This window comes from Geotrypetes seraphini, chromosome 1 (assembly GCF_902459505.1).
Source record: "Geotrypetes seraphini chromosome 1, aGeoSer1.1, whole genome shotgun sequence".
In the NCBI taxonomy this organism is placed as follows: Eukaryota; Metazoa; Chordata; class Amphibia; order Gymnophiona; family Dermophiidae; genus Geotrypetes; species Geotrypetes seraphini.
The window spans coordinates 530,034,602-530,049,608 of NC_047084.1; the positions used below are offsets into that span (position 1 = coordinate 530,034,602).

At 40.5% G+C, this 15,007-nt stretch overlaps 1 protein-coding gene across 2 annotated transcripts in view; it reads right to left on the bottom strand.

The window, feature by feature from the left end:
• The window catches only part of DMXL1 (Dmx like 1), a 367,266-nt gene that overhangs the window by 274,675 nt on the left and 77,584 nt on the right, over positions 1-15,007 (bottom strand). For both annotated transcript variants that reach the window (XM_033929039.1, XM_033929038.1), the window contains exon 9: positions 12,555-12,720. In XM_033929039.1, coding sequence (XP_033784930.1) covers positions 12,555-12,720 — 166 coding nt within the window. The remainder of the gene's footprint in view (positions 1-12,554; positions 12,721-15,007) is intronic.

A 15,007-nucleotide genomic window follows, 5' to 3' on the forward strand; every position in this document is an offset into this window, starting at 1 on the left:
TTCTGCTAATTTTTTAGAATCGGTGAAGTTCTGTGTTTTATTTCCTAGAGTTACTTTCATCACCGCTGGGTAGAGAAGTCCATATCTAGCCCCTAGTGCTCATAGTTGGAGTCTTAAATCAAGTAGTTGTTTTCTTTTTAGGGCAGTTTCTCTGGCAAAGTCTGGAACAATATGTATACGTGCATCCTGACATCTTAGATTTTTGTTTTCTTTAGCCAGCTGACAAATTTCAACAACATGTTGATATCTTAATAATTTAAAAATAAAAGTTCTTGGTCCTTTTTGTGTAGTTGTTTTTTGTCCCGGTATTCTGTGCGCTCTTTCTATTTCAAGAGGCACCTTGGATTTTAAAGGCAGTATTTTTGGAAGGAATTGTTCTAAGAAAGTAATGGGATCATTTTTTTCCACTCCTTCCGGCATCCCAATGATCCTTAAATTATTTCTTTTTTCTCTATTCAAACAATCTTCCAGATCTCTCTTTATTATTTCCATCTCTTTCCAGGCTTTTTTGTTTTGTATAACTTCAGCATGTACCTCTTCCGATTTTTCTTCCAAGTGTGTTATTTTGTTATCAATTAGATCAACTCTTTTTGTAAGCGTGGCAACATCATCAATTGCCTTTTGAAGTTGTTTTTTTATTTCCAGTACGATATCTTTGATCTGTTTTATTTCTGCCATCATATCTTGATCTCCTTCTGAAGGCAACAGTACTTTTGAAGGTGTCCCTGGTTCCAGCTTTGATCGTTTATTACTGCTTGTACCCGATCCTCCGGCTCCTGCATCGTTTTTATTTTGTTTACCCGATGCCATTTTCTTACAAACCACAGCTTTTTTCGGCAAAATATCGGTATTGGAGCTTTTTATTTTGAAATAAGAGCTTGTTTGACACGGAGCCCGTCTGTTACTCGACCATTTGCTTGCGTGTCCAACGCCACAATTGTAGAACCATTTTGAGAGGAGCCAGCTTTACAATTGCGGCGTTGGAAGAAGCGGGAGACATTTGGACATTGGATTTTTCCCCTGAAGTAGCCTTCTAGGCAAAACAGAAAGACTTTTCTGTCGGGATAAAGAATTGAGAATCTTTTGAGTCACTTTGCATCTTCAGATGAGTGGATGTTTTTCTCTTACTTTTGTTCCAAACTCCATGCCTCAACAATTGCTTATACCCGTAAAGTTGAGCTGTAGCCCTCGTCTATTTTGTAGTTAGTTTGGGATCCTGTTCATGCTATGAATATGTTCTAATATATTGGACTCTGCTTACATTGCTCACACTAAAAAATCTTTGGAAAAAATCATTGAAAAATACTAACTGTGCATGAATGAAAACTATCTATTTAAATGTACACGGAGTTTTTTCATAAATCAGTGATGATGTGAGTTGGCTCGGGTACTTGTGTGGTCCCGGCCTCTCGCAATTGAGGTTTATTTTTCTCCGTTGTTTTATACTTTATTATATTGATGGTGTGATGTCAAGAGTTTCTGTTAATGTGGTATGAATGATTCCCTGCTGCTAAAACACTATTTTCAATACGTTTCATATACATTTTGATATATACGATTTAATTCCCTTATTCATCTAGTTGAATTAAAGATGCACCATGTTAATTTTAGAAAATTTGTAATATGGAATGAATTACCCTTTCAACATATATATCACCAAAAGCCATTTTTAATACTAGGTTCTTACAAGTTAACTTCAAAACATGGCAATCTATTGTTATAAGCCATAATTGTTATAAATTAATCAAAATTAAATTATAAATGTCCTGTGCTTGATTCAGGATGATTCCAAAAAGTATATGCACAACTTGAGGTAAAAGTATGAATGCTTGTCTTTTCTTGGAACATAATGCAATGCATCATTCTCTAAAATGCCAAACACATGTATATTTGATCAGAAACACTGAACATTTATAAGCAATAACATATGAAAATACAGACAAATCTCTGAAAAGAAATTTCATAGAAATTACTGTCATTCCAAGTAGCAAACTAATGAGCATATAGTCAGAGCATTCTCCTCTTACATTTTAAGATACACACATCAGCTCCATGCTTCAGAGCCAGTCACATAGGCCCAAATTCACTAAACATAGCGACTCAATTGCTATTGGCCGATTTTCAAACAGCAATTGATTCACTATCAATTGAATTGGGGCATGCAAACTCACCGACTCAATTGCTCAGTGAGCCTAAGGAAGTCCCTGATTGGTAATTGTTTTGTCCCACAAAAAAAAAAAAAAAAAGAGATTAACAAAATGGGCCAATCTGTCTTTATTAATGTGACCTAGAGATGTGCAGTCTTTAGCACACCTTACAAATTGTAATGCATTCTAAGTTATTTCACATAAACTGCCAAATTGATGTTAAGTCAATTAATATGCATCAAAATGTAACAATACACATTTAAGTTGCCTTGAAACAAATATGTGCAACACACAATCGCATGAAAATTGTGATCAAGAAAAAAAAAAAAAAATTGGCTCCACATATCCTTATTGTCCTTATTGACACTTATGTTACCATGTTATCAATAAGTTGAAAAGCGTATACAGTGGAACCTTGGTTTACGAGCATAGTTCGTTCCAGAAGCATGCTCGTAAACCAAGTTGCTCGTATATCAAAGCGAGTTTCCCCATAGGAATGAATGGAAACTCGCTTTGATTCGTTCTACCTTCTCCTCCCCCCCCCCCCCCCGAGGCTACCGGTGCTGCTCCATCACCCCCTTCCCCCCCCCCCCCCCGCTCTAACCAGCATCGCAAACCTCCCCCATAAACACCCCCCTGCGAGAACCTCATCGCAGCCACGTGGTGGAAGCGTCATCCGCCCGCCCTCCCAAACATGCTCCTTACCCCATCTGCTGCTTGTGCGAGTGAAAGAAAACTCCACCTCTTGCCTGGGCTGGGCCTTGAGCATCTGCGCATGCTCAAGGCCTTCTGGCTCTTGTTCTCTCGGAGGGGGGTTTCTGCCTCGGGAAAGTTTAGTTTTTGGTCTCCTGGATTGTTACTCGGTTTGTAACGTCATTTTTTTTTTTCTTGAGAGGGAGCAGAATCCAAGTTGTGCCTCTGCCACTTGAGTTTCCTGGCAAAGGAAGGAGGTCAGTTGCTCTGATCTTTCCTAAGTCACAGCAAATGCCCATCGACCCCCAAAGGAGGCAGGACGGCAAGTCATTATTAATCAGTTGTATGCATCTATGGGTAGCAAAGAGAGTTTTTTCACTGAGTTCCAGTGCTGTTTGCTATTTGAACTGCAGTGCTTAAGGTGTGCAGCTCAGAAGAGAGGTGTTTTTTTATGTGTGTAAAAAAAAAAAAAAAAATTCTATCCCTTACAATACAGGGAAAAATCTTGGCAAATCATCAGATGAGAGCTGCTACTTGAAGCTCCTACGATGGTATGATTTTGAAATGCAGGGATTTTCATGCTGTGCATTGGGCACAGATGTTGGTATGAGTTAATGATCGCGCAAACGGGGCTATGTGCACGGCTGCTGTTTCCAAGTCCTGCAAGAAGGTAGAGTTGTAGTTCCATGACAGAAATCGAGTTTTCTCTGGGCTATTTTCAAAACTTCAGGCCAATGAAAAGCTTGGGAATGCTTTCTCTTTGATAACTGGTACGCCACATCCATCATGAAACTAAGAGCACTGAGCACTTTCTCTTTGAAAAAGTCATCAAAGAAAATAAGTATTCCCATAGATTTAAACCTTTCTTTTCTGGAAACAGCATCTGGATAAATAGCTTAAAAATTGCTCTTAATGCATAGACTTTCCTAAGTTTGGGGAATGGGTAAAATAAGGATTGCCCGGATCCCACAGACCTCGCACATCTTTGTGGCATGGGGTCTGCAGGGCATTTTAACACCCACAGTTCCCACTCACCCTTGAGGTAAGCAAATTTTTAAGGATGTGAGGTAGAGATCTTCAAGGTTCATGGGGCCTGCAAGATCCTCGTTTTACCCAGTCCTCTAGGTTTGTGTGTTGTCACTATGCATGTCATGTGTTTTGGGGGGACACGAGTGACTAATTATACTTTTCTTGGGTCTCTTTTTGGTATCAAACAAAGTTGTTCCTTAAGGATCTTTTTCCTGTACATGTTCTTGCCCTAGATGGAAACACCAGGGATGGACTGTCATCGGAAAGGAAGGGCGAGAGGGTGGACAGTGGATTCAGGGGCAGAGAGTGAGTGGACAGTAGATGGAAGGGGCAGAGAGGGCAGAGGCTGGGTGGAAGGGGCAAAGAGAGATGATAGATGTTGCATGGAAGGGAGTGAGGACAAACGCTGAATAGAAAGAAGAGAGTGAAGAGAAGATGATTAAAGCAGAAACTAAACTAAACTAAACTAAACTAAATCTTGGGTTTATATACCGCATCATCTCCGCATGAGGAAACGACAAAAGGTAGAAAAAAAAATTGTTGCTTTACGTAGAATCAAGTAGTATTGTAACTATTGATTAAAGTTTATACAAAGGAAATGGAAATAAGGCAGTTTTTTTGGGGACTAAACCCCTTTCCTCAGGTCAGGATAGGATACCATAACATGTATACTGTACTGTCTTGAAGAAAGATTTGGTCTCTGAAAGCAAATTGAAAAATGGATTAATCCAATAAAATTGTATTTTCTTATTTCTCATTATTTGTTTTATTTCTATTTGTAAAGTGGTGATTGTTATATATCAGGTTTTTTTAAAATTTACATCTACTGTCTTTATATTTTGCACAGTAATAGAGGACATGTGTCACTGTTTCTGTGGTGTTGCATTGTATGCAGTCTGGTTTCTTGGTTCAGTTTAACTTTTGTCTACATATTTCTATTTTTAGTTTGTGATTATTCCATATTGGGTGAGGGTGTATCTGTGTTGTGTGTGTATAAAAAGGACACGGCTTTCGGTTAGCAATGACTGTACAAGATCAATTGACTGTGCAGGATCTGGCTTTAGTTTTACAATGCGAGTGTTGGTGTTCTAGTGCTCACTGCAGTGTTTAAGATGCTGCCTTTTCCTAGGTGCACCCTTGTTGTGTGACTCATGGATTATTACTAAAAATATATTTTTTATATAGAGAAGGGTTTAAAAAAATGATCTGCACTGGCTGTCATATATACTAGGTACGCCACAGGATTTAATGACCCTATTCTTACTTTACTGTTGACTTAAGCGTTGTCCCCCTACTACCACCACAAACACACCCACTATAAAGAATTAAATTAAAGTTGTATTAACATCAAGCAGCTTTCAAATGACATTATAAGCAAATAAAAATAAAATATTTTAATACATTGCTAATTATTACCTGCATCTTTATCTAAACTGTTTTGCCCTAGCTCTCACTTTGATCTTAATCTGCTACTTTATTATTTTGCTGTAGTGCAATCACACAGGTCTCCTTCAAGGCTCAGTAACACCACTCCATAAATTATGTGGAAGAGGTCTGGAAGTGGGGATTGCATCTATTTCATATCCTCAGTGAGACCTCAGGAAGGAACCTAGTGATCAAAATATTATTATAGGTGCTGTAGAGCTGTTTCTTGTATGACTGGATGAGCTATATTTATCTTTTCTTCTTAGTTGGTTAAATTCATGCAGAAATAAATGGCTAGATTGAACCCAATGACTTCATTAACGCATTTCCCTTTTTTAAACCTCTATACCATTTGAAAGAGGGCGCATATCTAATTATTCACTTCTAGAATTGGATACTTCTTAAATTTAGTAAAAATATTCTGGTACAAGTGTCAAACCTTAAAAAAGGAAGTCATATTGAGCATTGGAAAACAATAATAATTAACTAATAAAAATAGTACACATTTAGGGCTCATTTTACAAAGGTATGCTAGCGTTTTTAGCGTACGCACCGGATTAGCGCGCACTACCTGAAAAACTATCACTTGCTCAAGAGGAGGCGGTAGTGGCTAGCACACGGGGCATTTTAGCGCTTGCTATTCCGCGTGTTAAGGCCCTAATGCACCTTTGTAAAAGGAGCTCTTAATTTTCCCCACTAACAAATTTCCCCATCCCGCCCAGCTACTTTTTCATGCCACCTGGCTGGAAAAAATTTCTGGGGAGAACACTGGACGTATCTTTTGAAAATGTGTCTTAAGCTGTTTTTTTATTTTGGACGACTTGCGAGATGGACGTAAACGGACTTAAGACGTCCCTTTTGATTATGCCCCTCCACGTGTTTTGCTCGTCTTGCAAAACACTCGCAAACCGGGTTACTCGCAAACCGAGGTTCCACTGTACTTAGTATCAAATGCTTAGTGTCTCCAAGCCCCTCCCCCTCATCCCTTGCATTCTCTCCACGCCCTCTCCTGTCACCTTCCCCAACCCCTTGCACTCTTCCCATATCCTAACCACTTTTCTCCTTTTTTTCTTCCACTATTTATTTATTTATTTATTTATTTTTCTATTCAATTCTCACAGGGACGCTCAGAACGGTTTACATGAATTCATTCAGATGCTCAAGTATTTTTTTTCTGGTCTTGTCTTGGTGGGATCACAATCTATCTAATATACAGTACCTGAGGCAATGGAGGGGATTAAGTGACTTGCCCAGGATTATAAGGAGCAGCATGAGTTTGAACCTACCACCTCAGGGTGCTAAGGCTACAGCTTAGGGGGTTGTATCCCCAATGGCAGTTGCTATATATTCTGCGAGCCTTACTCCTTTCCCACAGCATTTGTTTACTTCATCTGCCAGCAGGGTTGTGTCCACATTGCCACCATTTTGCCTTGAAGTGGACTTTGCTTTTTTTCTGCTGAGGGTGGAGCTCCCCAAAACATTAGCTTCTCTTCTGGTAACAACTGAATTCCTTGCAACCTTGTTGTCTGGTCTCTGCTCTAAGTACCTGTCTTGCTTCCTCTCAGAGTACATAGGCACTTAAATGGACAGACACAAAGCTTCCAGAGCATACACTATCATTTAAGTGAATCATGCCTTAAAAATGTTCATGTTGTCAACTTTCTATAGATGGCAGAATCTGTGTATATCCAAGTGATCTTTAAATAAAATTGCACCATTACAGTAAAGATAGTCATTCTTTCACAAGCTTGTAAGAACAAACCTATACTTAAAGCCTTAGATTACTCTTGGCTGAACTATTCATTTCTAGGGCTGTATTTCAATTGCCTAGTGGTTACAACTGCTGCCTCAGCACCCTGAGGTTGTGAGTTAGTTCATAGCCTGCTCTTTGCGACTCTGGGCAAGTCACTTAACTCTCCATTGGCCCAGGTACCACAGTTAGAGTGTCAGCCTGCCAGGGCAGATAGGGAAAATACTTAAGAGTACCTGATTACTATTCAATGTATTGTAAGTCGTTTGGGGTGAATTTCTTCATAAAAAGATAGCTAATAAATTCTAATAAATTAGAATTTTTTTTCTCTCAACTAATCTATAAGAATAGCCTTACTGGGTCAGACCAATAGTCCATCAAGCCCAGTAGCCTGTTCCCACGGTGACAAAACCAGGTCCCTAGTACCTGACCAAAACCCAAGGAGTAGCAACATTCTATGCTACCGATACAATGCAAGAAGTGGCTTCCCCCATGTCTTTCTCAATAACAGACTATGGACATTTCCTCCAGGAAATTGTCCAAACCTTTCTTAAAACCAGTTACGCTATCCGCTCTTACAACAACCTCTGGCAATGCGTTCCAGAGCTTAACTATTCGCCGAGTGAAAAAAAAAAATTGTCCTATTGGTTTTAAAAGTATTTCCCTGTAACTTCATCGAGTGTCCCGTAGTCTTTCTGACTGAGTGAAAAATTGATCCACTTGTACCCGTTCTACTCCACTCAGGATTTTGTAGACTTCAATCATATCTCCCCCCTCAGCCGTCTCTCTCCCAAGCTGAAGAGCCTTAACCTTTTTAGTCTTTCCTCATACAAGAGTAGTTCCATCCCCTTTATCATCTTGGTTGCTCTTCTTAAAAATCCTAACCAGGTTCCTTCAGAACCTCCTGGTCAACACCCTGTCCTCCCTGACCCTCACTTACCCTCTGGCTCTTCTCTGGGTCCTCCCTGGACTCCACAGTCCTTCCAGTCATCTTCCAACCCTTGAACCCTTCATTGGCTCTCTGGGTCTTCCGGTAGCTTCCAGTGCCATTACCAGTCTCTTCGCTGGTTGCTCACCAGACCTTTGGCCAATGCTCACCCGGGTCTAACAGGCTGCTTCCCTGGGTTCCACTGGCAGCTTCCGGAATCATGTGATTAAAGGAGCAATTTTTCTGATTGTCCTGCCCCCAGAGTCAACATCTCTCCCTCTCACTCACCCATTGTCTAGAATCTCTCCCTCCCTTTCCGGGTCCATTCTTCTTCTCTCACCCCCTCTTCTCCCAGGATCCATTATCTTTCTTCTCTCCTTCCCCGTCACCCCTAGATTTATTGCCTCTTTCTCTGCCCTCTTTCCAAGTCCAACATCTTTCTTCTCTCCCTCCTCTCTGCCCCACCCCACATCTTTTCATCCCTCCTATTGATCAGCATCCATCTTTTCCTCCCTTATAACCCCAGGTCCATATCTCACTTTATTCCCTCCCTCCCCTCTACACACCCTCCTCCAGGTCCAAACCATTCACTTTCTTCTGCCCCCCTCCACCTCTAGGTTTATCATATCTTTATTATCTCTCCTCTTCCTCCTACCCACCCACACCTTAAAGTCTAACTTCTCACCATTTCCTCCCCATCTCTATTATCTCTATACATCTTTCACTCTTCTTTTTTTTCAATATACTTTTATTGAGAATGGCAAATGGTCCAGATCACTCCACCCAGTACGTAGCACCTCTCTTTCTTCTCCCTCACTTCATTCCCTGGTCCATTATCAATCAGCTCCATCCATCTCTCCTCCCCCCATGCGCAGAATCTCTTTTCTCCCCTCGACCTTCAAGGCCATTATTTCTCTGGAGTACATCATCTCACTCCCCTCCATCCCCAGGTCCATTCTCTCTCTCTCCTTACCCCCATGTGCAGTGATATGTTTCCTCCATTCCCCCATGCACCATCCAGCATCTCTTCTCCACTCCATCACCCCCAGTTTAATATTTAAGAACATATAAGAATAGCCTTATTGGGTCAGACCAATGGTCCATCTAGCCCAGTATCCCGTCTTCACAGAGGCCAATCCAAGTCACAAATACCTGGCAAAAACCCAAATAATATTGCCCCCCACCCTTCTCAACTCCCTTCCCCTTCTGGGTCCATATTAAATCTTGTTTTCTCTTGGTTCCTGGCAGTGATACACATAGGCTGCCTGCAGCCTGTTTCTGAGCTTTTTCTTTGACCTGCCCTGCCCCCCTCTGATGTAACTTCCTGTTTCCTCAAGGGTAGATTGAGTCGGAGGGAATACGCTGGAGCATGCTGCAGGCAGCATCTGAGTAATGGTGCCATTGCCAGAACCAAAAGAAGATCAAATTTAAGGTAGACCCGGGATGGGGGAAGGGATTGAGAGATAGGGAGGTGTCAAACCACAAGCGCAGGGAAGGGATTGGAGGGGGAAATATAGATGAGACACTGGAGTGCAATTCATTTTATTAGCTGTGATTAACTTTAATTGCAGCTATTATGTTAACATTGATTAATGTTATTAATAATGCTATTAATATTAATTATTAATGTTTAATATTATTGTTAAAAATATTAATGTTGCACTTAACACATTAGTGTTAAAGTGCAGCCCTGTTCAGTTAGATTTACCTTGTATAAAGGCAGGGGGAAGCAAAGAACTTCCCAAGTAAAATTCTGCCTCCATCACTTTTTTTTTCCAGTGTTTAAACAGCACCTCTCTTTCAATGAGTTCTTGATCATTTATCATGAGATTCCTCAGAAATACACCCACATGAATAATTAGATCAGTGATTTGTCACAGGACTTCTGTACGCTTCTCTAAAGAAAAACTGCTTTCCAAATCATTCCATAGTTATGTAGGTCCATGGAGAACCAAGATGGCATCATCTGAGTACCAGATAGCTTCTCCTTATTGGCAAGCAACAATTCGAGTTACTCACTAAAGCCCCTAGCTGTGCTTATAGAAGCTGCAACCCTAGTGGAGGCCAAACCATGCTGAGTCCAGATCAGCATCAAGCTCTTCTCCTCCTATATTGGCATCTCCAGCTTTGAAAGAGTTGCGGCAAGGAACATGTTGCAAACTGCTGTTCCTGCTGGGGAGAAGAGCTCTCACCTGGGTTGGGTACCCCTCACATAGAAAAGAGAGCACCAGGCCTTCCTGTCTTGGTGCTGGGTTAAATTCTGAGTATACCTGAGATACCATCAATAGGGAGTGTAGATGGCATTTTGCTTTCTCAAGATCCACTGGAGAATAGCCTAGGATCTTCACCATTGATATACCCTCTGATAATCTTGATATCATTATAATGGATTTGATTTGGGATGCATTGTTTTGCTTAAATCCACTGCAACCTTAACTAACGTGGCTACTACTACTTTCTAAGCTTCTAAAGTTGCTGCAGGGCATTTTAAGGCCTTACATGAAAAGATGAAAAAGATTAATGGGGATTGCATCTTTTATAGATCAAACTGTGCCTCAAGTCCTTGTGAAAGATAAAAGGATAGTTGATCAAAGGTTTGATAATGTGGAAAAATATGTGATATTTACCTTTTCATCTATTAAGTTTTTCAGAACATCCTTTACTGCTGAGAGATCTTTTAAAAAAACAAACAAAAAAAAAAACTCTAATGCTGTGTTCCTCTGCAATGTAAGAAGAGCAGAAAACAATGTATGTGGCTTTCTGCAAGACCCAGTTTGAGGGTACAGACTGAACACCTACTGTAAATACTCCGGAGTGGATGTAACAGAATTCAGAAATTTCTAGCCAAACCTATTACTGACTTTTATTTTTCTCAGAATAGGGAATCGTGTTTTGAAAGGGTTTTGCAGCTAGGGAATTTTTTTTAATCATCACATGACTGTGTTGTTCATGGAACATAAGATCTGGATATTTCTTGAATTACTTAAAGTCACACGGGATTAAAGGAAAAATTTATTTTCATGAAACATCAGGTTACTCGTATATCCTCAAGGGATAATTTTCCTTTCAAATATGTTGCGACTCTTTCTTCTTGAGATTAGCTAAAGTTATTGTTAGATGCAAAGAATTTGGAACTTCTTATGACTGCTCAGAGTGAAGTAATCGGAGGGGTTAGAGTTTCCATAATTTGATATATAATCTCCCTTGTATGTGCTCTTTTTGACTGCATATTGCCTCTCTCCCTTTTAACTTCAACTTACAACACACAGTAAACCCCATGATTTATCAATACTATTCAATAGTTTCACTAATCTTCAGTTGATTAGATATTACTTATCATAAAGAAACCATTCTTTTTATAAATATAATACACCTTTTCATTAAATAATTATCAATATTATAAATATAAATACTTGCTTAAACATATACCATTCATCACATAACATTCAGAACTCTCCCCCAATTCATACTACCGATCTAACATAAAATCAGAATTCATCCATCAATCAGTAGGATAATAGTTGAAGTCTCCACGTTGTCACTCAAATCATCGTACTTCCAGCTTGTTAATATAATAGTGCCTGCCTGCCTTAGCTCAGAAGTGCAGCTGGAACAAATGGAGAACAACTGTGCCTCACAGGTTTGCTCTACAAGCTTGGTTTCGGGCTGCCAGTCAGACTGATGTCGAACTGAGTTTCAACCTCCAGAAACTCTCTCGCTGCGATGGAGGAAAGGACCATGCAGTTGGTCCCCTATTAAACCCGGCCAAGCCGGGAAGGAACCAAACAACCTGCACTCAAGCTCCTGATAAATTAGGGATGCAGCTACTCAGGGGACAGTCCCCGAGCACAAAAAAATATTACAGCAGGCTGTCTAGACAGGTGTCCCCAAGAGCTAATCCTGCTAGCAGCAGACTTCCACCACGTGAGTCTGAGTCTTTTCCAAAGCAGAAGTCTTAACAAGAGGAAACCTGTAGGCACCAAGCCTCAGACATAAAATGACAGGAAAAACCCCAAAATAATAAAGCCACAAAGCAGATCAGAAACACATCAGAGCAACTTGCTTGCAGAAGAAAAACAAAGGTGGCAGAAGCAATCCTACTGGGAAAGAGGTAGTGTTGAAAGATGAGCGATATCATTCTGCAAACAATTTGCGGATTCAGATACATAACTCTAGCATTCACAACTACTAGAAATGGGCATCCCTATTAATTTGACGGATGAGCTCAAGTGATTCCAAAGGAACCTAGCTCAGAAAACAGATGCTGGAATCATACTATTGGTCTAGCCAAAAATAGCACCCTTTATATTACATTCTTAAGCAACAGGCTAAGTTTTGGCTTTCTCTTGTAGTGCTTTTGGATTAATACACACCCCATCCATAGAAGCCCATCTTTCCTAAATGATGGAGGTATGAAAATGTTAGCATTTGCTAACCACTCAAGTCAACACTGTCCCAGGCCTATGAACTTTGTTATATTCAGCATATCAGGATGTTAGTCAATAGCTTGGGGGCAGATGCCATGGAAAAAATTTAAGCCAATTAGACAAATGTATCTGCATAAATAATGCTGTTTTATTACCTGTCGCTGGATTAATGCTGGCAGCAATGTGAAAGTGGCACAGTGCATTTGCATGCAGAGGCATGTTCCTATGAACTTCATGCGGATCCTGCTGATGGGGAAGGTATCCAGTATGTGCTATAAGTGCAACAGATTTCCTCCTTCGACGAAAGTGCCTGAGGTTTAACTTTGGGAGAAATAATTTTCAGTTATTTATTTGTCATGCAACTTCATCAGATGTTTGAAAACTCACTTCTTAGAACATACCCAGCTATTCTGGGTTTTAGGAAACTCAGAATGAATAAGTGTGAGAAATTTGCATACAACAGAAAGTGCAATATTCATTGAGGATATCCCCAAAATCCAACTGGTTGGATATGTTTCAAGGACTGTGTTGAGAGCCATGTTCTAGATCAGTGGTCTCAAACTTGCAGCCTGGGGGCCACATGCGGCTCGCCAGGTACTATTTTACACCCGCAGTATGTTTATCATAATCACAAAAGTAAAATAAAACAGTTTCTTGATCATATGTCTCTTTAGCTATAAATTACAATATTATTTTTAAGACTTAGCCAAAAGGAAAGATTTATAAACTATAGAGAGTTTTACCTCATGCAAAATTGTCATTTCTTTAATAAAACATTAAGTATTTTTTCTGAAGCCCTCCAAGTACCTACAAATCCAAAATGTGACCCTGCAAAGGGTTTGAGTTTGAGATCACTGATCTAGATAATAATAAAATACCTGTACACTCATGTTCAAGGCATACCATGGGCCTGATTCATAGACGTCTCAGTACCAGAGACGGAAAACAGAAAAAAATGGTTTTAATGAATTGCTATTCACTTCCAGTCTTTGAGAGCTGCAAACAGGTCAGGCTTTCAAGCCATTTTTAATGAATATGCATTAAACTGATTCCATATCCTACTAATCATTTGTTAGGGGTGGCCTAAAATTCCATCCTGTTGTAGCTCATAAAGACTGGAAGCAAATACCATTGTTTTAAAGTATGAACAGATATGAATAACCATTGAAATATGAGCCTAGAATAGATAAGAATCAATCCAAAATGCCCACATCACAAACAAGGTTCTTAAGCAGTGAAACATTGCCACACTAAACAGAATATTGTGTTCCAGCCCTTAGTCATTCTGGATGGGAAATGCTATCTTAAAACACCGTCTTCAATTTATAATTATTACACCATTCCTTCACCATGGTTCATTTGACATTTTCACCATTATGAATAATGTCACTAGCACACACAAAATACCAATCCTATAAAATTCAGTGACTTAAAGAGGAAAATGATTAAGATAAGTAATAGAAGCAGTATGGTGACTGGAATGCCATCTGCTGAGGTAAAAAGAGAGCTGTATATATTTTGATAGATTCATTTAATTTTGCTATTATATTGGATAAAAATTTGGGAGAAGATGAAAGAACTATTTTATTATGAAGAAACAAAGTATAAGACTCAGATAATTCTTCTAATTTAAGTAAACTCCAGGTGATAAGAGACTCCACTGGCTAAAAAGGAAGTTTCATCAGTAATAAGAACTAGAGAATGACACGGGGAAAAAATCTGTCCCCGTCACCGCCCCGTCACCGGCCCACCATCCTCTGCACCGCCCCGTCACCGCCGTTCCCTTCACCGCCCCGTCACCGTCATCCCCGTACGCATCCAACGTACCAACGAGTGGCTTCGCAACTGGTGCATTGAGATGAACTTTGGATTCCTGGACCATGGAAAGGCACTCCAGGGACTGCAGGGACCAGACGGACTTCACTTGACCAAAAGAGGTAAAAACGTACTGGGACACCGTCTAGCCCGCCTACTTCGCAGGGCTTTAAACTAGGTAAGTTGGGGGAGGGTATCCACTCACATTCCACAGCAGTAAGGAATCATCCAGTGGAGGCGAGACACAACCGCCCTTTTGAGCCCAAGGTAAGCACCCATAGCACGCATGACAGCTCTAACAAACACAAGGGATGGAGGGCCATGTATGTCAATGCACACAGTTTAGGCAATAAAATTCTGCAATTGGAAACCGAGATAGTGAATGCCAACCTAGATGTGGTGGCAATATCCGAGACCTGGTTCACGGACTCTCATGGGTGGGATATGGCTATACCGGGTTACAGTTTACTTCGTCGAGACAGAGAGGGCAGATTAGGCGGAGGGGTAGCGCTATACATTAAAGAAGGAATCAAAACCACCAGAATCTCGGAAGTCAAGTACAGCGGGGAATCCCTCTGGGTGAACCTGGCCAGAGGGAGAGAAAAATGCCTGTATCTTGGTGTGGTATACAGACCTCCGAGACAACCGGAAGACAAGGACACGGAACTAATCGAAGACATAGAAAATATCGCGCTAAGGGGGGACGTTGTACTAATGGGAGACTTCAATATGCCGGATGTAGACTGGAGCACACCTTCAGCAACAACCAGCGGAAGCAAGAGGCTATTAGCCT